The sequence below is a fragment of the Aulonocara sp. 'chitande type north' Nkhata Bay genome, linkage group LG3, assembly GCF_057382095.1.
Source record: "Aulonocara sp. 'chitande type north' Nkhata Bay isolate Kocher_YH1m ecotype deep benthic linkage group LG3, A_spYH_male_GT1.1, whole genome shotgun sequence".
NCBI lineage: Eukaryota > Metazoa > Chordata > Actinopteri > Cichliformes > Cichlidae > Aulonocara > Aulonocara sp. 'chitande type north' Nkhata Bay.
In genome coordinates, this window is record NC_141346.1 from 15577842 (window position 1) to 15605827 (window position 27986).

At 41.3% G+C, this 27986-nt stretch overlaps 2 protein-coding genes across 5 annotated transcripts in view; both read left to right on the plus strand.

Moving 5' to 3' along the window:
• LOC147334156 (uncharacterized) overlaps positions 1-27986 on the plus strand; it is a 33221-nt gene that overhangs the window by 361 nt on the left and 4874 nt on the right. Inside the window, exons 2-3 of the mRNA XM_086271424.1 lie at positions 10216-10307; positions 12081-12932. Coding sequence (XP_086127550.1) covers positions 10290-10307; positions 12081-12932 — 870 coding nt within the window. The 5' untranslated portion in view covers positions 10216-10289. The remainder of the gene's footprint in view (positions 1-10215; positions 10308-12080; positions 12933-27986) is intronic.
• On the plus strand, positions 21734-26678 carry LOC147334157 (uncharacterized). Of its 4 annotated transcripts, XM_086271401.1 has the most exons (11): positions 21734-21799; positions 21947-22180; positions 22292-22397; positions 22669-22784; positions 22965-23036; positions 23119-23184; positions 23449-23537; positions 23656-23767; positions 23848-23956; positions 24042-24112; positions 24641-26678. In XM_086271401.1, the coding sequence occupies exons 6-11, from the start codon at positions 23119-23121 to the stop codon at positions 24731-24733; spliced, it is 540 nt and encodes a 179-aa protein (XP_086127527.1). In that variant the 5' UTR covers positions 21734-21799; positions 21947-22180; positions 22292-22397; positions 22669-22784; positions 22965-23036; the 3' UTR covers positions 24734-26678. The 4 variants fall into 4 exon arrangements, with proteins under 4 accessions (XP_086127527.1, XP_086127510.1, XP_086127518.1 ...); XM_086271384.1 differs by lacking the exons at positions 21734-21799; positions 21947-22180 and having other exon boundaries at positions 22364-22397; positions 22669-23036; XM_086271392.1 differs by lacking the exons at positions 21734-21799; positions 21947-22180; positions 22965-23036 and having other exon boundaries at positions 22383-22397.

Consider the following 27986-nt stretch of genomic DNA (forward strand, 5'->3'; position numbering starts at 1 on the left):
GCAACATCATAATATGGCGGTTGCTGGGGTGAAAGAATACATAAAGAAAAATAGTCTTGGAATATGAACAAAAGGATGGGGTGCAGGGCAGGAGAACAACCAACCCCCACCCCAGGACATGAAGCCACAGGTACAAGCCTGGGGGAGCGCAACCCCAGGGTGAGAGTAGTGGAAGCTTGCTGAGAAGGAGGCCAAAAGGCTTTCGATGCGCTCTGAGGTCATAGTTTTAAACACTTGATGTACTCAGCTGCATGAAGAGCACGCTTGAGTTTCTCTAACACAATTAAATAAAACCTTATGAAGGTCAAAGGTCGTCACTTGTATGTTGAACTACAGTTTTTTGCACATAGTGTGTTATTTACCATAAAGTGATGCAGAGTTATTCATACCAGAGTAACCAGAGAGGATCATATATTTTTAAATATATAACTTTCTACAGCCTCTGGGGAGTATCTGAGTATTTATAACATTACACAAACCAGAGGTCTCATCACAGTGTTCATGAAACGCTGGGTTTATCCATCTTCTGGGGCGGGCCTACAGAGGAGTGCTGAAGATTTCCCTGTGAGGGAGCTGCTGGTGAAGATCATGAGTCCTGCTTGATCAATGCGATGAGCTTCAGTGTTCCTGGTGTTTCTTAAATGAAGCCTCTTTCAGTGGGTCAACAGAACTTCTGGCACAGGACAGCTGTGATGAAAGAAAGGGAAGAAGTTTCTCCAAACCTCTGGACCCAGAAACCCAGCTCGGTCCTGATGGTCTCCCTCACTAATTTCTCTCCAGGGTGAATGTAGCTGTTATACATAATACGGATTATTATTAAATGAAAAAAACACATTAGACTACTCTACTGAAACCTTCTGCTGCTGTTTTTAAAGTTTCATGTTACCAGGCTGTAGACTAGAGATTTAAACCGTTTTAGATCCATCATACTCAGTCTTAAATGTTAAAATCTCAAAGGACAGCATTATATTTTTGATATTAACAGTAACTCTGGGCCTCTGTGGAGTGTGCAGCTGATCTCATCGCTGTCTAAAAATGGATAAAAAAACATAAGGAGTGCTGAATCCTTCAATAACACAGACTATTAGAGTAACAGGTGTGTAGCATCGCTAACTAGCTAGCAACAAGCCTCCAACACAGTGCGTATGCTAGCGGCTAATCTAGCAAACGAATTAACAACAGAGCGATTTTAGAACTATAAGATGATAAGCTGTGTGTCTTTTCTTATAACAGTGACATGGTTGTATTTACCTTAATTAAACGAGTCGTCAGTTGTGGTAAACCAGCAAAAAACTTGAGCCACAGGTGCTACGTAAAAAGTGTAGGGGGCGTGTTTGCGGTCACGTCCAGCGGGTGTGTGGGCGGGAGTGTTACACAGTCGCTCCACCTCAAGTCATTACTGCGCAGACTCTGGCTCCAAATTTGCAAGATGGCAGCCTCCACAAACGGGATATTTTGGCTTCATTTTTGCATAATGGGAGGAGGCGGTGTCGCGTCGTCCATCTTTTATACAGTCATTGGTTGCAACATGGCAAATTGAACCTCCCCCACCCTCATTCAGATCTGGCCTTTGGAACTATTTTGGTCTTCATGTGACCTATGACTCTGAAGGTATGCGCGTTGTTTGTCGTTTAATAATGACTCAGGGTTCGTGAATATCATCGAGCATCATTTACTTCGAAACAAAGCAACCATTACACGTTAGTCATCACATCCCAGGGGGCGGGTCCCTCCTTCTCTTGCCCTCGTCTCACTTCGTGCATGCGCAGCATACTAATACGGAACAGGTATATTAAAGTAGCATTAATGAACAACATTGGTCAGATGTTCTACATCCCCTCTCTTTAGCTTATGGCTGTATAAGCTGCTAACAACACCTTTAGCAATAACACATTAACAACATGTCCATATCATAACATTCTATCCTAAACATTAACGAATTACTTCACACCTTGAACTGTGTCATTGGTAAGGACACGGTGAGCATTTAACTTTGCTGACATCACATCATGTGTACTGTCCACTTTTTTTTTTTTTTTTTCTTTCGTGTTACAGTCCATCTCTTATGCCTTAGTGTTCATACTTGGGGTTCGGTTTGCAGACTCTCCCATATCGTGTGATGTAAGCATCACGTGCCGGGCGACAGGGGGACTGGACTGGGGCTTGTGTGAAGTGTTGCGTGTGGCTATGTGTTTGTTCGTCGGTGTGTGTCACGGGTTCTTGGATGTGCTGTGGGGAGTCAGTGGTTGGTGGTTGGGCTGCGGTGTAATCATCACGGGAATCTCTGTGTGGTGGTGGCGGTTCAGAGACTGGGAGGATATGTCTGCGGTTTCGCCTGTACTCTCCAGCTCCTGACTGGACGATGTATGATCTGGGCTCTTCGCAGGCTTCCTTGATGGTTCCTAAGGAGTCATGTCCTTGACGCGTTTGCATCCGCACAACCTCACCTGGCATGAGGGGGCGGAGGGGTCTGCTGGACTTGTCATAGTATCTCTTTTGTGCCTGGCGCTTGTGAAGTAGGTTTGTTTTAACTGTTTTGTTGCTTTTGGGGCTGGGAACGAGCAGACGTCTACACACCGGTAGGGTCGTGCGCGTCTGTCTTGACATCAGCCTTTCAGCTGGGGAACATAGTGTGTTGTCACGTGGCACGTTGCGGAGATTGAGTAGGTTAAGGAAGACATCCGTTCCATCTCTCTTTGATCTTTCCATCAATTGCTTTGCACTGCGAACCGCACGTTCAGCCAATCCATTGGCCTGCGGGTATTCTGGGCTACTTGTCACATGAACAAAGTCCCATGCTGAAGCAAAGTCTGCAAAGCGTTGGCTGGTGAACTGAGTGCCGTTGTCTGATATTACTTTGTGCGGGCTGCCATGGACAGAAAAGTGTCTTTTGAGCTTTGTGATGACAGTGTTGGCGGTTAGGTCTGGAAGCAGGTCTACTTCGAACCAACCTGAGTAAGAGTCGACTACAACCAGGTGATGTTGACCGTTCCACTCGAAGATGTCGGTGGCGACGGTTGACCAGGGTATGTCCGGCACTGGATGTAGCTTTAACTGCTCTTTCTGTTAATGTGGCCTTGTGCTGTTGCACACTGGACACGCAGCTGTTTCTTGCTCAATATCTGCTGTCATTGTGGGCCAAAACACAATGCCACAGGCCCTGTGTTTAGTAGCTTCCATGCCTGGGTGCCCTCTGTGGAGGATGACGATATAATCTTTTTGCAAAGATTTGGGAATCACTGTTTTCAGCCCTTTCATGACAATGCCATCTTCTAGAGTGAGTTTGTCTCGATATGGGTGGTATTGACGAAGTTCTGTGGGCAGCTGAGTTTGTCTGCAAGGCCATCCTCTCATTATGACAGTGCTCAGTTTCTGTAGCTCTGGATCTGAGGCAGTGTGTTCCTTTAGCTGCATCAGCCTGTAAGAAGAGATTTGCTGGATCGACATGATCTCGTAGTCAGCTGTTTCATCACTATTTTGATCCGTCGAGGTTGTGGGAGCACGGGATAAAGTGTCGGCGAGGTACATCTGCGAGCCTTTTTTGTACACTATCTGAAAGTTGTACTTTTGCAGCCTAAGCATCATGCGTTGCAGTCTGGCTGGAGCTGAATGTATTGGCTTGTTCAAGATGGTGACTAATGGCTGATGATCAGTTTCAATTTGGATTTGTTTCCCATAGATGTAATCATTAAACTTGGAACAACCAAATACGACTGCAAGAAGCTCCTTCTCAATCTGCGCATAGCACGTTTCTGTCTGTGTCAGAGTACGAGATGAGTAGGGAATCGGGGCGCCTTCTTGGAGGCATGCAGCCCCGAGTCCATACTGCGATGCGTCACACGTTAACGTGACAGGTTTCTTTACGTCGTAGTATCTGAGGGTAGGAGGACTGGTCAGGCTTCGTTTTAAAGCATTGAATGCATCTTGATGCTGCTTGAGCCAACACCACTGTACTTCTTTGCACGTTAGCTCCCGAAGTGGGGCTGAAAGCTCGCTGAAATTAGGAATGAACTTTCCTAGGTAATTAATCATCCCTAAGAAGCGTTGGAGAGCTGTGACGTTTTCAGGTGTGGGCATCTCTTCAATTGCTTTGGTCTTTGCTGGGTCAGGCTTCAAGCCCTCGCTTGTGAAGACGTGGCCAACGTAGCAGGCTTTTTTGAGACTGAATTTGCACTTCAGGGGGTTAAGTCTCAGCTTGACTTCCCTTGCACGGTCGAGTACTTTTCTGAGATTGTGTTCATGCTCTTTCATATCTCTTCCACTGATGAGTATGTCGTCAACAATGATAGCACAGGGGAATCCAGCAAAGATCTGCTCCATTGCACGCTGGAACACCTCACTGGCTGAGTTTATTCCATATGGCATTCTTAGAAAGCGGAATCTGCCAAACGGTGAGCTGAAAGTTGTGAGCATGGATGATTGGTGGTCAAGTGTTATCTGCCAAAAGGAGCATTTCGCATCCAAGACGGAAAAGACTTTGGAGTTAGGCATTTGGGCGGCTATCTCCTCTATAGTACGCATAGGATGATGTGGGCGTTTTAGTGCTTTATTCAAGTCTCTTGGATCGATGCAGAGTCTGATCTCATCTGAATTTTTCTTGTGGGTCGCCACCATGGACGACACCCATTCTGTTGGCTCTGTGACAGTTGTATTAAACGACTTCATAAAGTCACAACAGTTGGACTTTCTATTTCTGACGGCTCCAACCCGGTGAGTCTGTAGCGTTTTCGGAACTGGTCCCTCCCAATTTCTCATTCTTCAGCCTCCCTCGGTCCTCTGGCAGGGGGGGAGGCCTAGCCACTGTGTTCAATCCTCGATTTCATTGCCATCAAATATTACAGCATGACTCATTTTCTAGTTTTGAACTCCAGCTGTTTGAGTTACACCTTAATCCTGCTGCGCCTCTGCTGTGTGCCCTTATATATCGCCCTCCCAAGTTTAATAAGGATTTTATCAAAGAGTTTTCTGATTTTATGGCTGGAACCGCTCTTAAATACGACAGCTTTTTGATCCTTGGCGATTTTAATATTCATGTCTGTTGTGATTCGAAATTTTTGGTCAAGGACTTTTTAAATATTATTGATTCCTTTAACTTGACCCAGTGGGTTTCTGGTCCCACGCACGAAAAAGGTCACACACTGGACTTGGTGCTTTCCCACGGGTTGGAAGTGTGCATCACGGATATATCCGAATTACGCATTTCCGATCATCTTCCTGTGTTGTTCACTCTAACACTGCGCTGCTCGATGGACAAGTCGAACGCCCCACTGCGCAATAAGCGAGCGCTTAATGTACTAACAGCACCTGCCTTTTCTGCTGCCTTTATGGACTCTGGAATATTGAACTCCAATTGTAAAAATGTTGAGGACCTTTCGGCTATTCTTCATTCTACTTGCACTTATATCTTGGACTCTATTGCACCATTCAGAACTGTGCGCGCTAAGAATTCATCAGAACCGTGGTTGAACGATTACACCCGCTCCCTCAGACGCGACTACAGACGCGCTGAAAGGAGATGGAAAAAGGACAGATTGTATGTTTCCTTACAGATTTTAAGGACTTGTCTCTCTGCTTATCAAGAAGCTGTAAAAACTGCAAAAACACAATTTGTCTCAAACTTAGTATCAGCAAACGGTCATAGGCCTCAGGTACTTTTTAACATTCTTAATCGCTTTTTTAGTTTATGTGATAATCCTGGAGTTACTTCTTCACCAAGTATGTGCGATGATTTTTTAGCATTTTTCAATAACAAGATCTTATCGATTAGGGCCCTTGTTTCGTTGTCTGTTGTCTCAGTTCAAAGCCCTCCACCTGTGTGTTCAGCTGTCTTAGAGCAGTTTGATCCCGTCTCCCTTAAGGACCTGACCGCGATAGTTAGTGGCCTAAGATCATCACACTGCCCCTCTGATTCTCTTCCCCCGAGTCTGCTCAAAAACACTTTTAATACTGTTGGCCCTTTTATTCTGAAATTGATTAATACGTCCCTTACTACAGGCTGCGTCCCACTATGCTTCAAACAAGCTGTAGTTCAGCCTCTTCTTAAAAAACAAAACCTGGACCCAACTGTTCTGTCTAATTACAGGCCCATCTCAAAGCTTCCTTTTCTATCTAAAGTTTTGGAGAAAGTGGTCTATCTACAGTTGCAGGCACACCTCGATTTTAATATGATCTCAGAAAAATTTCAATCTGGTTTTAAATCATTACATAGCACTGAGACAGCACTTTTAAGGATTTTTAACGATATTCTCTTAACTATGGATTCTGGCAGCCCTGCTGCCCTTTTACTGTTGGACTTGTCAGCAGCTTTTGACACGGTTGACCACGACATCCTGTTATCACGGCTAGAATCGCATGCTGGCCTAAAAGGATCTGCCCTTCAGTGGTTTCGCTCCTACTTGACAGAAAGGTTCTTTTATGTCAATATGGGCCCCCACAACTCCAAATTAGCTCCTCTTAAATACGGCGTTCCTCAAGGCTCTATTTTGGGTCCCGCCCTCTTCGCACTCTATTTGCTGCCATTGGGCTCCATCTTCTCGCGGTACAGCATTTCATTTCATTGCTTTGCGGATGATCTACAGATTTATCTACCTTTAAAATCAGGATCAGATCAACCGCAGCTCTTATTACGCTGCCTTGACGACGTTAAACAGTGGTTATCATTAAATTTTTTACAGCTAAATGAAAACAAAACTGAGGTTGTCATTTTTGGCAATTTCAATCATATCGACAGCACGTTGGGTACCCTCTCCTCGTATTGTAAAAAACCTCGGAGTTTACATTGATGGTTCTTTTAAATTGAATAAGCAGGTGAGTGCAGTAGTTCAGTCCTGTTTTTTTCAGCTAAGACAGCTAGCCAGGATAAAGTCATACCTTCCGGCTGACGTCTTCGAGCGTATCATCCACCTTTTTCTTACTTGCAGATTGGACTACTGCAATTCATTGTATTATGGCCTAGATCATGCCACCATCCATCGCCTTCAGATGGTTCAAAATGCTGCTGCTCGCCTGCTAACCGGTACCAAACGGAGAGAGCATATAACCCCAATTTTAGCCTCTTTACACTGGCTCCCTGTCCCCTACAGGATCCAATTTAAACTCTTACTTTTTGTTTTTAAGTCACTCAACGCCCGAGCCCCCCCCTACTTGTCAGAGCTCCTCTCTGCCTATGCTCCAGGAAAACCCACGAGATCTAGTTCAAAACTATTGTTGTCCATTCCACGGACTAACCTCAAATCTCGTGGTGATAGATCCTTTTCTGTGGCAGGTCCCAGACTTTGGAATAGTCTCCCCTTTAATATTAGATCTGCTCAAACTCTTGAGCAATTTAAATCTTTACTAAAGACACACTTTTACGCTCTGGCTTTTAACACATTATGACCCAAGCATTTTGGATTTATCTGAATTAGTTAGTATTGTTTCAATTCTTCTATTTTATTGTTTCTATTGTTATTATTGTATTACACTGTAGTTTTTAATTTTATTGTTATTGTTAAGCACTTTGTGCAGCATCGGCTGTTGGAAATGTGCTATATAAATAAATCTGACCTTGACCTTGACCTTGACAGGGGTGATCACACCCAACTCGACCATACGGGTTAATTCTGCTCTAACCTTGTCTAGCATTGGAACCGGTATTTTGCGTGCTGCTTTATTACTGGTGTGACTTCTGGGTCTATTTTCATGGAATAGGTAACCGGAAGTTTACCAAGTTTATCTTCGAAGAGGTCTGAATACTCTGAGAAGATCTGTTCTGAAAAGGTGCTTTCCACTTCCTTAGTCACGTGGTGGACTTCTTTGTTTAGTGTGATTAATTGTAAGTGAAGTGAGTCTGGTAAGCCAAGTAGGGGTTGTACGTCTCGTTTCACTATGAAGAACTGCAGAGGGTAGTCCTTGCCTGCAGAGTGGCATGAGAGTGTTGCTGTGCCAGCTGTTTGAATTTCCTCTCCCCCATATGCCACCAGTTTAGTGTTTCGTGATGGCATGAGTTTTTCATCATGTCTCAGTTGTTCAAAAAGGTTAGCTGGTATGACATTACATTTGGCGCCAGTGTCCAGTTTGAGCTCTAAGGGTTTTCCATTAATGGTGAAAATGTCATTCTTGTATGGAAAGCAGGGATTTATAGTGTCTATGTCAATTCCATTCACATAGAACATTTCTTCATCGCTGCCGTGCGCCTGCATTTCAATGTGGTTTACGGGTCTCTTTTTGAATTGCCGTGTTTGTGATGACTTGCAGCATTTCTGGAAATGATTCCATTTTTGGCACTTATGGCATTGCTGGCCATATGCTGGGCATTTGTCCCTTTTTGCCTCGTGGCTGCCCCCGCAGTTGTTACAGTTTGTGATTGCGTGAGCGAGCCTATGTTCTGGATGCGTTGCACGACGTTCATTGCCTGTCTTTGTCTTGACTTTGTGTGGATGTTTTTTCTTTATTGTGTGATGCAAAGTGTCGACCTTTGCTGCCATTTGCTTTGGAGCCGCTAGAGCTTTCGTATGTCGATCTGTCTGCTCGAATATCTGGCACATTTCAATTGCTTTGTTCAAAGTTAAGTCGCTGTCGCGCAGCAATTGCTTTCTCATGCTGTCGCTGTTTATGCCACAAACGAGTCTATCTCTGATGAGCTTGTCTTTAAGCTGGCCAAATTTACAACTGCCTGCCTTATTTTTTAAGTCACTCACATAAGACTCAATTGTTTCATCTGGCCGTTGGTTTCTGGTGTTAAACTTGTGCCTTTCCATTGTTATGTTTGTTTGGGGATTACAGAGTTCACGAAATTTGCGCTTTAGACATTCCGGGTCTTCTCTCGATTCTGCTTCGGTCACCAGTCGTCTGTGTTCTCCTTCCCCCGCGTGCACAGCGGGTGTATAAACGAATGCGCGCTCCCGCTCGATGGCTTCAGAGCCGGCTAGGTTTAGCAGGATGAACGCTCTGGTCCGAGCATCCTTATCGGAATGAGGCTATAAATATGTCGTATTCCTGCTCGAATATACGCCACTTCTCGGCGATGTTTCCACAAAACACCAATGGGTCTGGTCTACGGAATCCGTCTGACATGGTCGTTGACGTTTAATAGCCTCTTGCTACGATAGCCTAGCAACGCTAGCTGGTTACTTGCTTGCTTCGTCCGTAAAGTGCTGGGAAAACTTTAGTCTTACCACTCCGTCGGCAGTGCTGGAGTAGATGACCGAACCACAACTTCTGACACCATGTTTGTCGTTTAATAATGACTCAGGGTTCGTGAATATCATCGAGCATCATTTACTTCGAAACAAAGCAACCATTACACGTTAGTCATTCCATTCCAGGGGGCGGGTCCCTCCTTCTCTTGCCCCCATCTCACTGCGTGCATGCGCAGCATACTAATACGGATCAGGTATATTAAAGTAGCATTAATGAACAACATTGGTCAGATGTTCTACACGCGTCATGGACAAAAGTAAAACAGTATGTCGGATGTGCCACGCAATGCTCAATTACATGGGTGGAAACTACTGCGTTAGCGCAGTTTGCTCGTTAACGTGTTGACGCCATCCAGCCCCACGCGCGGGGCGATCCGCGGTAGCTCGTTAACGGAGATTTGCCGTGTTGTGGCGTTAACGTCATTTCAGATTAACGCTGACAGCACTAGTGGGAACACAACGAATATGACTGCACATTTACGCCGACATCATCCTAGTGCAAAGACAAGTGGAAGCAGACAAAAACAACAAGCACGCATGCTACAAACTTTACCCGAGTCATTTAGACAGCCGTTAGCACATGATTCTCCTTATGGGGACCTGATATGTTTAATATGCTGATGAGAATATAGCCCTGAAGAAGCGTATAGTATAGCTTTTATTTTGGAAAGAGCCATTTCTCTGTAATAAACTCTCTTTTCCAAAGATGAGTGATTTCTCGATCAGATTTATTTTTTATTACTTTATTGTTTCAGCAACATTAAATTTAAAAACTGTACTTTTGATTTAAAATATATATTTATAATTTTAATAAATGACAAATTAAAAATGCATGAACATTTTTTTGTATCGAAAAAATATCAAACCGTGACACCAAATTATCAAACCGAACTATGAATTTTCTGTATCGTTGCACCCCTAATATATGTATATATGTGTATGTATGTGTATATATGTGTATGTGTGTATATATACATATATGTGTGTGTGTGTGTGTGTGTGTGTGTGTGTGTACTTCTTTTTTGCTGAGTAACAGGAGACGAGTCTGGTGGTGCAGCAGAGGAACAATTTCAGCCATTTGGACTCAGCTCAGCCACTACAGTGGAAACAATGTCTTCAACACAAAAGGTGAGAAAAGTATTAGAGTTTTCTGTTAAGAGCAGCTTCCATCCTGGGCTCCTCCATATATAAAGAATCTACATTCAAAATCAGAAGTCACAAGAAAATACAAAGATCATATTTTATCTACACACATTGAAACAACAATATCATCAGTTGAACTTTGAATTTTTTATGAAATAAAAGATTTTCTCTGCTGATCAATATTTCCTAATGTCATTTTAATTATACCTCTCATTAGAGCTGGGCGATAGAACTATAACGATATGTATCGCGATATAACTTTTACTCGATAGAGAAATTAAACTATCGCGATAGACTTCGCCGCTCTTGTCCTCTTAAAAAAAAACAAAAAAAAAACAGGTCAGCCAATCCAAATTAAGTAGCGCAGAGCCGAACCAATCACAGCTGCAGCGTCACGTCGCGTGACTTGTTACGTACAGCACAAGTGCCAAGCCGCACGTGTGTTTGTTTGGGAAGCAGCCAGCGCGTAATGGAGGAAATGAGTGTGCTGACTAGAAAAATCAACCGAGCGTGACCAAAGAGAAAACAGATGATGGTTCCAATGCCGGAGAGATTGTCGAAAGGAAGAGCCATAGAAGTTCCGTAGTGTGAAGGTATTTCGGCTATTTCAAGTCTGACAAAAAACAGAGTAGCGTGCACTGTAAATTGTGCCGAAAGCAAGTCTGGAAATACAATAAACTGGTGCATGCGTCACACTGTGCGCCACGTTATTGTTTCGGTGAAATGAATTTCTACAATACTGTTAATTCTACTCTCTGCAGTGTTTAAATGCTTACATATACACACAGTTACTGTCCGTCCACACATACGACTCGGTTCTGCTTCTGTGCCCCAGCTTTGTTTACTTTTTCCCACCGAGGCTTCTAGACTTCTGATTGGCCAACATTTCTGCACGGTTAGGAATCTAGCGCCACCTGCTGCTTTGGCATGTTCATAGCAGCGTTTTCCTTCATTTCTGCCTTTATGTGTGGACGGATTATTTTTTGAAACGAAAACGGAAAATCTCCGTTTTCAAAAATACCCGTGTACGTGTGGACGTAGCCTCAGTCTCTGACTGGAAGTGCTAATTCGTCATTCGGCTTTTGTCAGACTAAAGTAACTGTTAAAACTGTTTGAAAAGCTAAGCTATACAACAAGGAGAGATTGAGAATTTCCTTTTAGTTCTCAGTTTATTTGATATTGACAAAAGTTAGTCAATTTTGTCTGTTCTTCTGTAAAACAAACTAAGATTTATTTTTAGAATTAATATTTTGTTTCTAAGTGGAATTGACAATTTAGTCTGTTTCGTTTGTTCTATTTTGAAACTTAAACGCTTTAGCGGCTGCCTTTTGTGTAGTTTGCAATATTTGCCTTTATTTATCTGAAAAAGTCTCATGTTCCTTAAGTACATCTACCCTGTTGAACTTATTATGGGAAATAAATATTTAAATAAAAACAAGCTGCTGATTATTTCACATTTTACTTGTGAGCAACGGCACATTTAAATCTTACAAATATAGTTATTTGGCTTATATCGTGATAGATATCGTTATCGCCTGAAATGAAAAAAACATATCGTGATATGAAAAAATCTCATATCGCCCAGCTCTACCTCTCATTGTGTCACATTATTGTAATGTGACACCATCACCAGAAGGTGGTGGTAACACACCAACAAGGTGTTTGTTGACATGTTTGATTCCACCAATGGAGGGAGTTTCAGTTTGTTCCAGGACTGCATTTCACTCACTGCCTCTGTTTGTATCTCTGTCACTGCAGGACCAACATGGAGCAAGAAGTCAGCGCTCTCAGGAGGCTGACAAACGTCAAAGAAGAAAGGGAGAGAAATCCTACAGCTGTGATGAGTGTGGAAAGTCTTTTACCCAGGCTGGAAGTTTAAAAACTCACCAACTCATCCACAGTGGAGTTAAAGCATACAGCTGTGAGTTGTGTGGAAAGTCTTTTACCCAGGCTGGAGGCTTAAAAAGACACCAAGTCATCCACAGTGGAGTTAAACCTTACAGCTGTGACTTGTGTGGAAAATCTTTTGTGCAGGCTGGAAACTTAAAAAAACACAGAATCATCCACAGTGGATTTAAACCTTACAGCTGTGACTTGTGTGGAAAGTCTTTTGCCCGGGCTGAAAACTTAAAAACACACCAACGCATCCACAGTGGATTTAAACCTTACAGCTGTGACTTGTGTGGAAAATCTTTTCTGCAGGCTGGAAACTTAAAACTCCACAGAATCATCCACAGTGGATTTAAACCTTACAGCTGTGAGTTGTGTGGAAAGTCTTTTGCGCGGGCTCGAGGCTTAAAAATACACCAACTCATCCACAGTGGAGTTAAAGCGTACAGCTGTGAGTTTTGTGGAAAGTCTTTTGCGCGGGCTCGAGGCTTAAAAATACACCAACTCATCCACAGTGGAGTTAAAGCGTACAGTTGTGAGTTTTGTGGAAAGTCTTTTACCCAGGCTGGAGACTTAAAAAACCACAGAATCATCCACAGTGGGGTTAAATCTTACAGCTGTGACTTGTGTGGAAAGTCTTTTACCCGGGCTAGAGACTTAAAAAAACACCAAGTCATCCACAGTGGAGTTAAACCTTACAGCTGTGACTTGTGTGGTAAAGCTTTTGGTCAAAGTCGAAACTTACAGAAGCATCTAGTTACCCACTCTGGAATACCCACGCTGCGACTTTTGTGGAAAAACTTTCAGTGAAAAAAGGTACCGAAATATTCACCTACGCATTCACACCGGAAATGATCTTTCCTACTGTGATCAGTGTGGGAAACTGTTTACAACAGATGCACAACTACAAATACACATGTTTACCCACACTGAGGAGAGACCTTATTAATGTGACCTGTGTGAGAAGACTTTTAAATCTCCACATTACCTGAAAAAACACCAACAGATCCACACCAGAAAGTAACTCTACAAGTGCAGATACTGTTAGGAAGTATTGATTTTTTATCTTGTCATTTTAACCTGATTGTTTGGAACAAGTCTGATCAGTAAACCTATGGAGGTATCCTGATAGAACTGTTTTGGAAAATGAAGAATCATTTTCGCTCGGTAAGCTGAGTGTTATAATGTAAACAGTAAAACGTAATTGGACATTGGCAGAGATCACTTACGCTGTCATTGTTTAGAAGCAGAGCAACACAGATGGATCCAGTTCTCAACCCTGTCGTCACTGTGGTGGTGGGAAAACGTTTCTCTGTGACCTTTGTGGAAAAACTTCCAATCATCAACGGGACCTAAAACCACATCAACGTATCCACACTGGAGACAAAATGAACCACTGCAAAGAATGTGGGAGAGGCTTCCACACCAAGTGCATTAAAAATACATGAACTATTCCACAGTGTGTTCAAAAAGCACTGTGACCAGTGTGGGTCATCCGTCACCACTCCACGTGAGCTTAAAGAACAAGAATAAGCAAATCCACACAGTAGAGACACCATACAAGTGCAGACACTGTGACAAAAGCTTCTCACAATCAGGTCACTGTAACAAACATGAACGTACACACATGGAAGTGAACTTCAGCTGTGACCAGTGTGACAAGAGTTTCAGGAATCTCAGTTCATACTCCGAACACAAACGATTTCACACTGTAAATAAACTGTTTCACTGTTACCAATGTGCAAAAACATTCACTTCATTATCTGCTCTGTGCAAACATCAGCCTGATCATGCAGGACTGAAATCACTGGATCACAATGAATCTTCTGGTTTCAGGCTCAGACTTAAAAACCTTGAGATCAGGCTCCACAGAGTTCAGATGGAATCTCCTGTAAAGAGTGTCAGCTGATGTCACACTTGGATCTGATGAGGTAGCTCTGATTTCTGGACCTGCAGTGAATAATCCTGAATGTTACATTTAGGAAGCTGCATGTATAGATATGTATATCAAGTTTATGTTTTTTCCTTTGAGGGATTTTAATTCTCTAAAATGTTATCCCTGTTACATTTTAACCTTTGTTCCCTTAGGACACAGTAGTGTTTAGTAGTTGTACTATTAAAGTTATAGGAATGTCTTTTCTTTCTTTCTTTTTTAACCAAACTGGTATTCTATCAAAAATCAAATATGGATATGTAAATCATTTCTTTTATTTGAACTTTTTTAGCTTTTCCAAAATTAACTTATTTTTTTATGTATTCATTGCATGTTTCACCTCAGTTAAATTTCAATCCTTCATTCATATTTAAACTTTTGCTGTGATAAAATCTTCTCTTAAATCCTTTTCTCCCAAAACAAGCAAATATTTTCACAGCAGTTGCTCTTAAAACTTCCAAAATGAACTAAATCTGTCCACCAGCTTTGAAACAACACCTGCTGTGACTTTATGTCCAGAAAAAAGAAACTCAAGCTGAACTGGTTTTGGGCTGTATTTCCATGTAATACCTTTTTTTTTTTTTTTTTTCCAGAAGATGGAGCAGTGATGCTGTGTAACCTTTATTTAATTAGGCAAAGAACACAATATTCACAGTGGCAGCAAAGAACTGTTAAAAGTTAAAAACAGCAGCACACATCAGAACCATTTTAAAGATTACAGGTGACTACTTTTAGTTAATTCAAATCCTATTAAACATCTATTTTTGGATCCTCCTTTCACTTTAGTGTATTTACTGTATCCTTGAAGTCCACGTTGTTTTTTTAATGAATTCATTTTGATCCACATGTTCTGCAGCTGTTTGCCTTTTGATTTGAAGTTTGCATTATGAAATCCTGATACTGTTAAAGCATCAGTTATAATTGATGAACTCTGTGTAAAGTTTGTCTTATAAAACAGTTTGGTGTGAAAAATAAAGAAATGGTCTCACAGCAAGTAGTTTGAGCCATGATTTCCGATTCAAACTAATTTAAATGTTTTTAGTGGTACATGTGGAGGTTTATCAGAGGAGGAGACTTGGCTGCTCTCGGCATGGTTCCTGCAGCTCATTAAAAACTCTGAAATGATCTTCAAGGAAAAGATGATTAATTTTTCTTAAAAACAAGATGTGGGCATGACGTTTTAACATGAGTGTGTTTAAGATGCATTGTGATTAGCATCTCACACGTTCCAATAAAGCAGATGTTCCTGCATTGCAACAGTAGTTTGCAGATGTGTTCATCCCCCGACCATCTGCAAGACTCTCATGCAGCACCAATTTGAAACACAGCCTGGAAAGTGCGTTCATGGCCCTACAGGTTGCCTAAGCACAAGAGACAAATTGTGCAAAAGGAATTGGCTGAAATGGTGAAAATGCTGTTATCATAGGATGAAATGAGGATTTGTTCCTCAGTGTTTGGTCTCCTATGCTTACCTTTTCTCCAGATGATTTGTCACAATTGAGAGAGGCCGGTTGTCTTTAAGGTGCTTTCAGGTAATTAAGAAGTGAGTGCAGGGTTTGTACCATTCATCACACTTCTGTTAGGTTTGTTTGAAGACTCGGGCATTTTTCAGCACCTCCTGTAGCGATAGCTGCGTCCTCACACTGCATATGCTGTTTGCCACCTGGATGATGTTGTCATTCATAGTGATACCACGGTGGAGCATGTGCAGTGGGTGGTCACAGTCCCTAAAGTGTGTGGTTGGATGGAGGGACGTACAGTATTTGGGTACAATTTGGGAGCTGGGTATGTGCATCCACACATGGATAAAACAGCAGCCATCGCATCCTGCCTGTGTCCCAACGCAAAAAAGAACATCCTGATAATAATGAATTACAATATTCCCGACAAGAAGAAATAAATGCATGAATGAGTTTTTCAGCATCACTCTGGGACAGGATATTTCTGATTTTCAAGATATTGCAGCAATGAAAGAAAGCAGTCATAAATATTTGCTTAATATTTCCATTAAAGGAGAAATCCTGGTCAAAATGACTCTAAGATTCCATATAGTGTTACTGGAGGCCAAGGTATTGCATCCAGAAAAGAATAAAATCCATAGCTGTTGATAAAATTGGCACAGAGCTTCCCCCATGCATTACCAAAGATTCACATCAAACTCATTCTTGATTGCTTTAATGAACATTGTGTTATTGTCACAGTTTGATACTGATGATTTCTTGTGAACACTCCTTTAGTTTAAACCCAGTGACAGTATCAAGTTATTATGTTTGTTTTCATGTAAGTATCTACACTTATATTATCTATCTATACTTCGTCTGCATCCCTCGAGGCCCCATTTGAAGGCTGATTATGTCCCAACATAGGCCAGAATTCATAGCGCAGTGGTGGCTGTGGCTATTTTTTTCAAAAAAGAAAAAACCCCAGCAGATGGCTGAAGCGTGGTGGCCAAAGAATAAACTTTTAAAAGCAAGTATTAAATTTTAGATCACTTATATATCTGCAAAGAACGTTATAACATTACTGTTGGCTACATGTCCACAAAGTTATGTATAGGGGTGGGTTTTTAATTATCGATTTATCGATTAAAATCGGTTCTGGCTTGGATAATGTGATATCGATTCAGAGGTCAGAGGGCCCAGTGGCGCCAGTGTCCGGCAGCCTCGCCTCTGTCAGTGCGCCCCAGGGCAGCTGTGGCTACAATGTAGCTTGCCATCGCCAGTGTGTGAATGTGTGTGTGAATGGGTGAATGGCTGAATGTAGTGTGAAGCGCTTTAGGGTCCTTAGGGACTAGAAAAGCGCTATACAAATGCAGGCCATTTACCATCGATTCATTAAAATCCTGAATTGATTTTTTAATACAAATTTATTTTGACCAAAATGCCAGAATTTCAGGATAAACCTCACAAAATTTCAACAAATAACAACAACCAAACAGCTGAAATAGTAAATGAGAGCAGGAACACGATTCTGCACAAAGACGTAAACACAAAGCGTGGATCCACCGACGGATCAGAATCAGCGAGATGTCGCCTTTCTCTCACGACAGCACGGACACGGTCGGGGCTGAAAGCCGACAGCTCGCTGATGTTTCGGTGGGTCCGTGCTTTGTGTTCATGCCCTTTGTCCACTAGATTCTGAAGCTGCAGGTTTTTTCTCTCTCAAAACAATATTGACTAAACCAGCAGCAAAAGCAGATCCAACCCTTCACATAAACATCGTGATAATTTCCTCTGACTTTTGCTGTTTTACTTCCACAACAATAAAATCACACTTCATGCACAGCTCTCTCCCTCTCTCTCTCTCTTTCTGTCTATGTGTACTTCAAGAACAGTTTCCCGTAAAAAAAATCTGTTTTCTGCATTATTCGCTTGTTTATTACGCACAAGTCTACCGTTGTTTACAGCGCTGTCGGCCGCTGTTTTTTCCCTTTTACATAATTCTGAAAAGAAAGTCTCGTTTTTGCTGTTCAATAGGCTACTGAACAAATTCTTTTTAAAATTAAACTTTTTAAAATTATGCGAAATTTCAAAACGCTTAGCTGTGTCTCTAATAAAACCTCTGTAACTTTGCTCTGCTTCACTTCAGCAGCAGCAGCTGAGGTTCATATGTTGATTAATGGTTTTCTTTCGTTTTTGATGTACTGCTGAATATTTTTATAAAATCCCAGGCCAGGAAAATCAACTTCGTGTTTTTCTGTGTTTTATCCTCAGCTACTTTGACACAAAGGCATCTGCTGTGATGCTCACACCTTTGATAGAGTCTAGCAAGTGTCAGCTTTTTTTATAGATATAAAAATATGGAAATGTATTGATGCAGGACCTGAATGATGATATATGGAATGTGGAATATCTGTCCATGCTGACAATATTGATTTGTAACTTAAAATTTGTTATTTTAACTAATAATCTTGTCAGCATAAAGTTCTTTATTTGGAGCACAGATCTACAAGAAAGATAAGTTACTGAAACGCACTTGTGCTTAAATTCCATATCACTCTTTGGCAATATTGTGAGTAATGTTAAACTTAAAGATCATCTCTGCCTCCTGATCTGTTTCCTGCTGCCTGCCACTGAAGGCAGTGGGGAGAGGTAACAATTAAGCAGTGCATTTACAGTGGCATATAATGTCATCTTTTCTCATTACAGTCCACTTTGACCAGCAGGTTTGTGACAGTTGGCTTAACATACTGAGCCAAGGAATCTAAATATACATTTGGCATCTCAGTGGGGCTACCAAAAATCATCACCTCAGTCTTTTTATCATTGAATTTTAAAAAGTTAAGAGACATCCAAGCCTTAATGTCATCAAGACACTGAAGTAATGGTTGTAAGGAATATGTGCCTTTTTTCTGTGGAGGGACATATATCTGACAGTCATCAGCATAGAAGTGAAATGCAATGCTGTGTTTTCTCAGTATAGATCCAAGAGAGAGCAGATACAAAGAAAAGAGAAGGGGGCCTAGAACTGAGCTCTGTGGGACACCACACAAGAGAGGAGCGGAGGACGACACACGGTCACAGAGACTGACACAAAATGTTTGCCCCGCCAAGTAGGACCTGAACCACTCAAGTGCCCACCCAGTGCTCCAAATGACAGAGTAAAATGCATGATCCACTGTATCAAATGCAACTGTCAAATCTAAAAGTACAAGAACAACACAGTCCCGAGCATCAGTGGCTAAAAATATGTCATTAAAAACTTGTAAAATGGCTGATTCAGTGCTATGAAAGGGTTTAAAACCAAATTGGAAAATGTGTAAAACATTTTGCTTTTTCAGGAAGGTCATTCATTGACTGTCAACTCTCTTTTCAAGAATTTTGGAAAGAAAGGGTAGTTAGAAGAAAGGCCTGTAATTTGCAAGAATCGTAAGATCAAGAACAGGTTTTTTTTAACAGGTGTTTGACTACAGTATGTAAAAAATTTTGGGGGCTACATCTGACAATGTGCTCAGCTCGACGGCACTCGTGTCTGACAGCTCGGGTCGTGTCGTTCAGCCAGGGCTCAGATTTAGTTTTAGAATGGCTGGATTTTAATTAAGCAATGTGCAAAGCAGTCCAAAGCAGTCTGGCAGGTGGAATAAAATCATGAGCTCAGTTCTGGCTGCATTAAAAATCTGGGATTTTGCAGTTCTGGTTAAAACTGTTGAAAACTGCTCAGCAAGGGAGGAGTTAAAAACTCGACAGCGCCGAGCAGCAGCGTGAGGTTTAACTGAGGTACAGGCAAGAGGAACTTCAAACATCACAGGACTGTGGTCAGAAAACACAGCATCACAAATCTCTACATTAAAAACAAAACAAAAAACCCAAAACAAAACATGAGTTAAAAGAATCAATAAGGCCTTAAAAGCCCTTTGCAATGGGCATATCAGGACAACACACATGAATATCAAAACCCCCAACAATAGAAACACAATCATATTTTGGCATGTATTCAGCCAAGATGTCAGCAAAGTCCTTCACAAAGTACTTATTGTATTATATATTTAATTTTATATGTTATAGAAGTGACAGATTTGTAAAGTGAGGCAAATTATGAAAACAAACAGTCACGAACCTTTCCCCGAACGTTGCGATGGGAGAGCCAGGCTCTTCTGGGAGCCGGTGTTCTGGGAATTTCTCCTACCCCGTAAACCGTCCTACCCGTTGTTCCTGAGCATGTGCGCGCATGCACACAACACAAAAAAGGAAGCTAAGCGCATCCGGCTGTGATTTCACGCTACTCCATTGTCATATTTGCAGGAGAATAGGTAAGTAGTAAGTACTAGTACTTTTTATTGACGTTGATACTTGATTTTTTAAGCCTTTGTGATTGTTTGTCAATATTAAAGTGAAGTTGCTATCTGCTTTCTGCACAAAACTGTCGAATTTGCAGATTCGGTGAAGTCTGCTGTCAAGTTACTGGACACGTGGTATTTGCACAACACTTTTGAGTCCGCAGCTTCGGTGTTTTAAGGCTGTTTCGGTAATCTCGTTATTTAATAAGTTTAATTATTTGCATTGTCAACTGCACATATTGAAGCTCATAAGAAAATGTTTACTGACATTCGTAGATATGGAGAAGAAGTGGGAAGAGATTTACGCGTTCATTTCTGCGGGCTCCTACCCTTCAGGATATGACAAGGCTCAGAGGCAAAACCTCAGAAGATATGCCTCAAAATTCAAACAAAAGGGTCAGTAATTTACTGTTAATACTAACAACTCATATATGTGGTTAAATTAATTTCTAAATATATATTGTTTTACTGCAGATGGAGAACTCTTTGTTGGAACCAGAAGAGTAGTAAAAACCATGGATGGTGCCAGGAAGATATTTCATGAGTTTCATTCATCTCCAATTGGAGGACACACTGGCACACACAAAACGCTAAATGCAGTGTGTTCCAGATTTTACTGGTTTGGTATGACAGTTGACATTAAAACATGGGTATGTATTAACTGTTTGTACTGTTGTTAAATAGTGTTTAAAATAAGCAATTTTTTTTATATCAGTTAAAAGAGAAACTGTACACTTGCAAAATATAAATATGTTAAAAGTCCGCTTGTTCACTGTAGCTGTTTTATACTACGTTACCCATGATGCACCTCGGTATCTGTACTTCCTGTTGGGAACGTGTTCAGCGCAGCGCTGCACAGATGAGAGGTGTGTCGGAGGAGTAACGTATTAACGTGCATTCGGTGTGAGTTAATACTGCGTGCGTGCTTACCATGTGAGTATTGTAAGATGAGAGTGAGGCTTGTTGACTTTATCTGTGTAATTTGCTATCGCTAAGAGGCTAGTCCCATTGCTATCGCTAAGAGGCTAGTCTCGTTGCTATCGCTAAGAGGCTAGTCCCATTGCTATCGCTAAGATGCGTTTTGTTTGGCCTACTACAGGCAGCCTTGTGTTCAGCCCATATTTCATTCCATATACGACTTACTGTCAAGCATTGTGGTTGTAGGTGGATGTAACTATTTACTATGTTTATTCTCTGAATCGTTGCAATCTGCAGAGGTCTGGTTTGCCAATGTATATACAAGCCAGAAATTAATTTATGGTCTTAGGGTGCCATCTAGTGGCCATGAGGTTATGGCAGATTGTATAACATTACGCTGGAAACCCACAGTACTGTATAAGGGGTACACTGCTATCCATAGTGGTTAATACAAATGTTTGTTCTTTCTGTTTACAGATGACCACACACACACACACATACCCATATACACACTCACACCCCCGTTACCTGCATGTGAATACTGTAATGCCTCCCTACCAACGCTGTACATCCTGTTGATGTCATCTGCCACCTCTTTAGTAAAGTTATTTGAACTACATCACTGTGGAGTACCATTCCTTCTGACCGAGGACGACTCAGTTGAAGCGTGATCGGCAATCAGTGCAAACATACATTACAAATAAATATGGTTAATTAGTGATATTACAGTAATAACCTGTAGGCCTGGCAGAGATTTGAAGACACGCACACAAACTATTGTTGCTAAATAGTTTGTTCGTTAGAGAATATGTCATTAAGTGTTTTTGTTTTTTACAAATGAGAATGTTGAACATTTACGTGAACTCCATAAATATTTTTACCTTAAAGATTCAGGAATGTGACCAGTGTCAAAAAGTTGGGAAACCACTGACTGCTGTGCAACCGTTGCAGTGTATTCAGGTAAATATTATGCCCCGTTTACCCATCAAACTATGCTTGTAGCTCATATTCATAAAGGCAGGAGGGTTTGCCAACTAATTTTAACCATCAATGTTAATGTGTACATTATACAAATTGTTATTCAAATTATTAATTTGTCCTTGATAGGTGTCTGAAGTGTGGGAACTTATTGGTATAGATCTTACTGGACCTCTTCCTAAAACTTCAAGCGGCTTCCAGTATATACTTACTGCAACTGACTACTTTTCAAAATGGGTTGAAGCTTTCCCATTAAAAACGAAATCTGCATCTGAGGTAGCCCAGCACTTGTGCTCCATTATATATAGACATGGCTGCCCCAAAAGGATTTTGTCAGACCAAGGCAGAGTGTTTGTGAATGAAGTAAGTGTTAAATAATTTTCAGTTACATTTTTTAACTTTACTTCACTGGGGTCAAAGATTTTTTCTTGTGTGCTTGTATAAGCAGTATAACCTTGTCCTTATCTGTTGAAGCTCAACTCTGATCTTTGCAAGTTATTGCAAATTGAAAGAAGTGTCACAGCAGCATACCATCCACAGACCAATGGTCTAGACAAAAAGACCAATGACAACATAAAAGGTATGCCTTATCTATCAGTTTTTGTTGTTACTTAATAATTTATTAATTTCTTTACTTCTAATTAAACTTTCTGTCTTACTTACTGTGTTTACATATTTCTATGCCTGCATTTAGAGCCCTCCGAAAACTGGTGAATGACCAGCAGAATAACTGGCCCTTGTCTGCTTGTGGCCCGTTGGCCCTTGTCTGCTTGTGGCCCGTTGGCCATTGACCGTGATTTTCAAATGGCAACTGTTATTACTAAAGAAACTTATCATATTTTGTTTTTTAGTGAAGTGGCTTTGGGCTGCAAAAGACACCGGGCATGTGGAGGCAGTCGTTGGGCCATACAAATTGTATGACTCTTCTTTTCGCACACTGGAGGATAGTGGGTGGCTTTCTGATGAGGTAAGTGAAATAATCATTTTTGGCCCTAGTGGTGGTCTGTAAAAATAAGGTCATTGATGCATACCTGCACTGCCTCATTAAGAAACAAAAGGCAAGTAAGAACGTATGCCAGTTATTTCACAAAAGTATTTTATACAATTTTGTAATCATTTAAAAAAAAAAAAATCTTGCATTTTTCAGAACCCCGTGTATCAGTTGTCTTGCGTTGTTGCAACCTCTCTGTTTTCTGTGAAGTTTAAATGTGTCAGCAAGGTAATGTAGATGTTATATTGGTTAAATAGTGTATGTTATGTAAATAAATCTAAACCTTTATAAACTTAAAAATATTCCACAGATGTTGTTTCCGGCTGAGGACATTTGGTTGTGCCCACTGAACTCTGGTGCACACTGGATCCTTGTGGTACATGTTCACACCTCATGTGTTTTTTCTCTTTTTTGTTTTACTGTTCTTTTTAGCAGCATATTCTTATTTTGAAAATGCTTACAATTGATTATGCTTACTTAAGTGAGTGTAATAAAATGGTAAATGGCCTGTATTTATATAGCGCTTTACTAGTCCCTAAGGACCCCAAAGCGCTTTACATATCCAGTCATCCACCCATACACACACACATTCACACACATAATAATACACATATTCTACTAAATACAATTTTTATTTTAGGTTGTCAAAATCTCCTCACAATCTGTACTGCTGTTAGACCCTCTTGGAAATGAAGGTTGTTATGAAAGGAAAGTTATGCGTAACTGGAGGTATTCATCATTCATTAATTATCTGTTTTAGGTTGTTTGGTTTGTGGGTTCTTTTTTTTTCTTTTTATTTAGAGCAAAATGCTGGCTACATTTTAAAAACTTGTTTTGTTTTTATTAGGAATTTTCTGAAGATGAAAGGAAAGGAAGAGTCCCGAGTGGATTGGAGAATGGAGACTCTGCCACACAACAAGCAGATGGACTCCAGCAGTTGTGGAGTTTTAGTGTTGAAGGTATTTAATAAGCAACTGTATTTAATGTATTTAACTAGAATTAAGTTAATCATTTGCAATTACTGTAACATATTTTACAGTTTGCCAAACACTACCTTCTGAGTGGAGAGGTTACTAGGGTGCTGTCCACTCCAGAAGCCATTGGGCTGCACCGCACTGAAATTGCTTGCGAACTGCTAGAACATCAAAGTAAGTTGAGTCATGTGCTTTTGTATTGCAATAGCACTTTCAGTTTTGTTTAAAACTGTTAGGTTGAACGTCAGTGTGTTTCTAGGTAATGCTGATGACTACTGTGTGGTTTGTTCCATGCTGGAAGCCGATCCTGAGTCCAGTATGATTGAAATGGTAAAACAAATAAACCACAAATGCAATATACAGTGGCTTGCAATAGTATTTGGCCCCCTTGAACTTTTCCACATTTTGTCACATTACAGCCACAAACACAAATCAATTTTAATTGGAATTCCACGTGAAAGACCAATACAAAGTGGTGCACACGTGAGAAGTGGAACAACAATCATACATGATTCCAAACAATTTTTACAAATGAATAACTGAAAAGTGGGGTGTGCGTAATTATTCAGCCCCCTGAGTCAATACTTTGTAGAACCACCTTTATCTGCAATTACAGCTGCCAGTCTTTTAGGGTCTGTCTCTACCAGCTAGAGACTGGTAGAGACATTGGTCTTTCACGTGGAATTCCAATAAAATTGATTCATGTTTGTGAATGCAATCTGACAAAATGTGGAAAAGTTCACGGGGGCCAAATACTTTTGCAAGCCACTGTAGTAATTATTTTCTTATCAAATTCATAATGTTGGTTAACACACTTACACCCCCCCCCCCCCCCCCCCCCCCCTTCTCCCTCTTCAGGTGCAGTGCGAGTTTTGTTCCAGATGGGCACATTTTGGATGTGCTCAATATGAGAGCAGCCTGGTCAAGTACCTGTGCGACAAATGTGCATAATTTGTACACGTTTCTTTTTCAGTTCTTTCTCCCTGTGTTCTATTGGAACTATAAATGTCAAATATATGCATCTGTAAATATATTCAGTAAATATATACTGTAACTATAATGGAGTGAGTTCACTGTCAAAGTTTATATAGTCAGGTGTTCCAATCACTTCAGTGGTGACAGCTGTATAAATTAAGCACCTTGGCATGCAGACTGCTTCTACAAACAAGTGCCAAACCATGCTACTGTTGTTATTATAAGCTAGAAGCATAATTCTGACGGGAAGAATTACGTGCCAAACCATGCTACCGTTGTTATTATAAAGTAGAAGCATACTCTGACAGGAAGAATTACGTGCCAAAACAGAAATACAGCAAGCTGTCCATACCTGAGGCCTTGGAAACTGCCAAGCAAAGACTCACAGCCTTGGCCAGCCGCTTGAGGAGGTACACCAGAGAGATAGAAGGCAGAAGAATCAACCAGCTGTTCTCCACAGAACCAGCAAAGGTGTACTCTCAGTGGCAAGGGAACAATAATAATAAGAGAACAGCACCACCAAGGCTGGAGACGGAGCAATACTGGAAGAGCATATGGGAGAAGGACGCAACCCATAACGGCAATGCTCAGTGGCTAGTGGATCTGAGGGCAGACCACAGCGACCTCCCTGAACAGGGTCCAGTAACCATCACAGTGGCAGATATCCAAGAAAGGGTCTCCAGTATGAAGAGTTGGACAGCACCAGGGCCCGACATGGTTCACGCCTACTGGCTAAAGAAGCTGACTGCACTCCACGAGCGTCTGGCAGCACAAATGAACCAGCTGCTAGTTAAAGAGAGACACCCGGAATGGCTAACCGAAGGTCGGACGGTCCTGATCCCCAAGGACCCCAAGAAGGGACCAGTCCCCTCCAACTACCGACCAATAACTTGCCTCAGTACTACATGGAAGCTCCTGTCAGGCATCATATCGGCTAAGATGAACAGGCACATGGGTCAATACATGAGCGGGACACAGAAAGGAATTGGCAAAAATACCAGAGGCGCAAAACACCAGCTACTGGTAGACAGAACAGTAAGCCGAGACTGCAAGACCAAGCAAATGAATAAACAACCTAATTCGTGATAGACCTTTGACTCTGTTTTGTTTGAATCCAACTGTTTTTTGCAGATGTGCATAAAACATGTTACTTTTAGTATTGTTATCATTATAGAATAGAATAGAATAGAATACTTTTATTTGTCAATTTCTTCAAATGTACTTGCCATACAAAGGAATTGAAATTACGTTTCACACTGTCCCATGCGTAGACATTGACAACAATAAGGTGCAGATGCACAACAAAAAAAAAAAAAAAAAAACAGCCCTAACAATAAAGTAATAAATAGTAATATAATAATATAAATAATATAAACAGTGCCAAAAGAAATACCAAAAATATATATATAGCTGCAGGTGTGTGCAATTGCAATGCAAGTCAGGAATGTTTTCAGTTCCCGGTTCAGAGAGTGTTTCCTTGCTGGAGAGTGTGCGTGGGTGAGGGGGAGTAGAGTCCAATCTGTCTTCCTATACTTCTGCCAATCTGGTGATTCTGCTGGCTGGGAGTCGGGAGGGAAGAGAGTTCAGCAGTCTCACAGCCTGGTGGATGAAGCTGTTGGTGAGCCTGGTAGTGCGGGAGTGGAGACTTCTGTATCTCTTTCCAGAGGGCAGGAGGCTGAACAGACAGTGCGCGGGGTGGGTTGCATCGTTGACAATTGTGATGGCTTTGCGGGTGAGGCGAGTGGTGTAAATGTCTTGCAGGGAGGGGAGTGGTACACCAACTATCCTCTCAGCTGTTCTCACAATGCGTTGTAGAGCTTTTCTGTTATAGTCAGTGCAGCTACCGCCCCACATATCATCATCATTATTATCATCATTATTGCACTAAATATATTTTAAATAAAGGATACTTTGATATACATTCTACTGTAATGTATTTTCTTCACCCTAAAATATGTTTTGAAATGTATTTTGGTTTGAAAGAAATATATTTTCAATTTCAAAAATATATTTTTTTGGAGCATCACAAATATATGGTAAATATATTTACCATATATTTGAAATATATTTTGGCCAGGAGAAATGTATTTTTTTTACCGTATGGGGCTGCTGATGCATCCAGAGCGGAGTCGGCGCCACCATCGGACTGCAGCATGTTCGAGTCAGGGGTCACCAATGTGGAGGTAAACACAGACAACACGAGAGCTCTCGATAAATACTGCTCGTTTATTACTCATCACCACAGAACTGAACACTTTCCCTCCAAAACACAGCAACAATACTTCCTGAGAACTGGGTGTGAGTGGAGCCCTCCACTGGTCCACCACAATGTCACAATTACAGGATGATCTACTAACAGTGTGCTTTAATCTCTCTATGAAGAAGCCACTTCAGTTCAGTAAAAATCAGCTGGAGAGCAGCTGTGAACAGCTGACTCTTCGATGTGCTAAAGAACAGAAAACATGATTTCCCATCAGACCATGAGCAACAGTCAGGCATGTAACACAGTAACACTTTTATTTTTTACATATTCAGCAGAGAGTTAGCTGTGTGCACTATTAAAAAATAAGAAGCGTAATTCATTTCAGCTTCATATAAACTGTATTATGGAGGAAAAATAAGTGGGGCTCACCTCAAAACACAGCTTGAGGACTGACTGGAGTTTTAGGACAGTCTCTTCAGTAAATCGCAGCTCTTTAACATCAAAAGACATGTTTGAACTGCTGCAGATGTTAGTAAATCTGACCCTAACTGTTCGTTCTTCTTTAAAATTCAAACTTAATAATGAAGCAATATTTTTAACAGGCTGTTCCTGTTTATATAACCTCCATAAAACAACAGGGTTAGAACACATTGTGACAAAGTAAGATGTTTGTTTTGTAGTCCATCTTCTGCACAATGTAGTTTCAACAGGCGGACATCCGGTGTCACGTTGTTACAGAGAGGCGAGTGTATGGCTGTTCCAATTCTCAGCACCGCTCCTCTCTTTTCCTGACTTCTCAGCAGTTGTCCTCCCCACGATGACGTTTTCATCGAGGCCAAGGAAAAGAGTTTAGGAAAAGGAGATTGGCGCTACTTTTGAAATAACACTCCACGGGGTTGCATTGTGCAGCTGAGTCACGTGACCGCACAGCAACAAATCACAGCGGAGCCAGATAAAGGGGGCGGAGCAAAGTGTGTGTGCAGGAGAGGAGTCGAGCAGAGAGAGCTGCTTTTTCATGAAACGGGA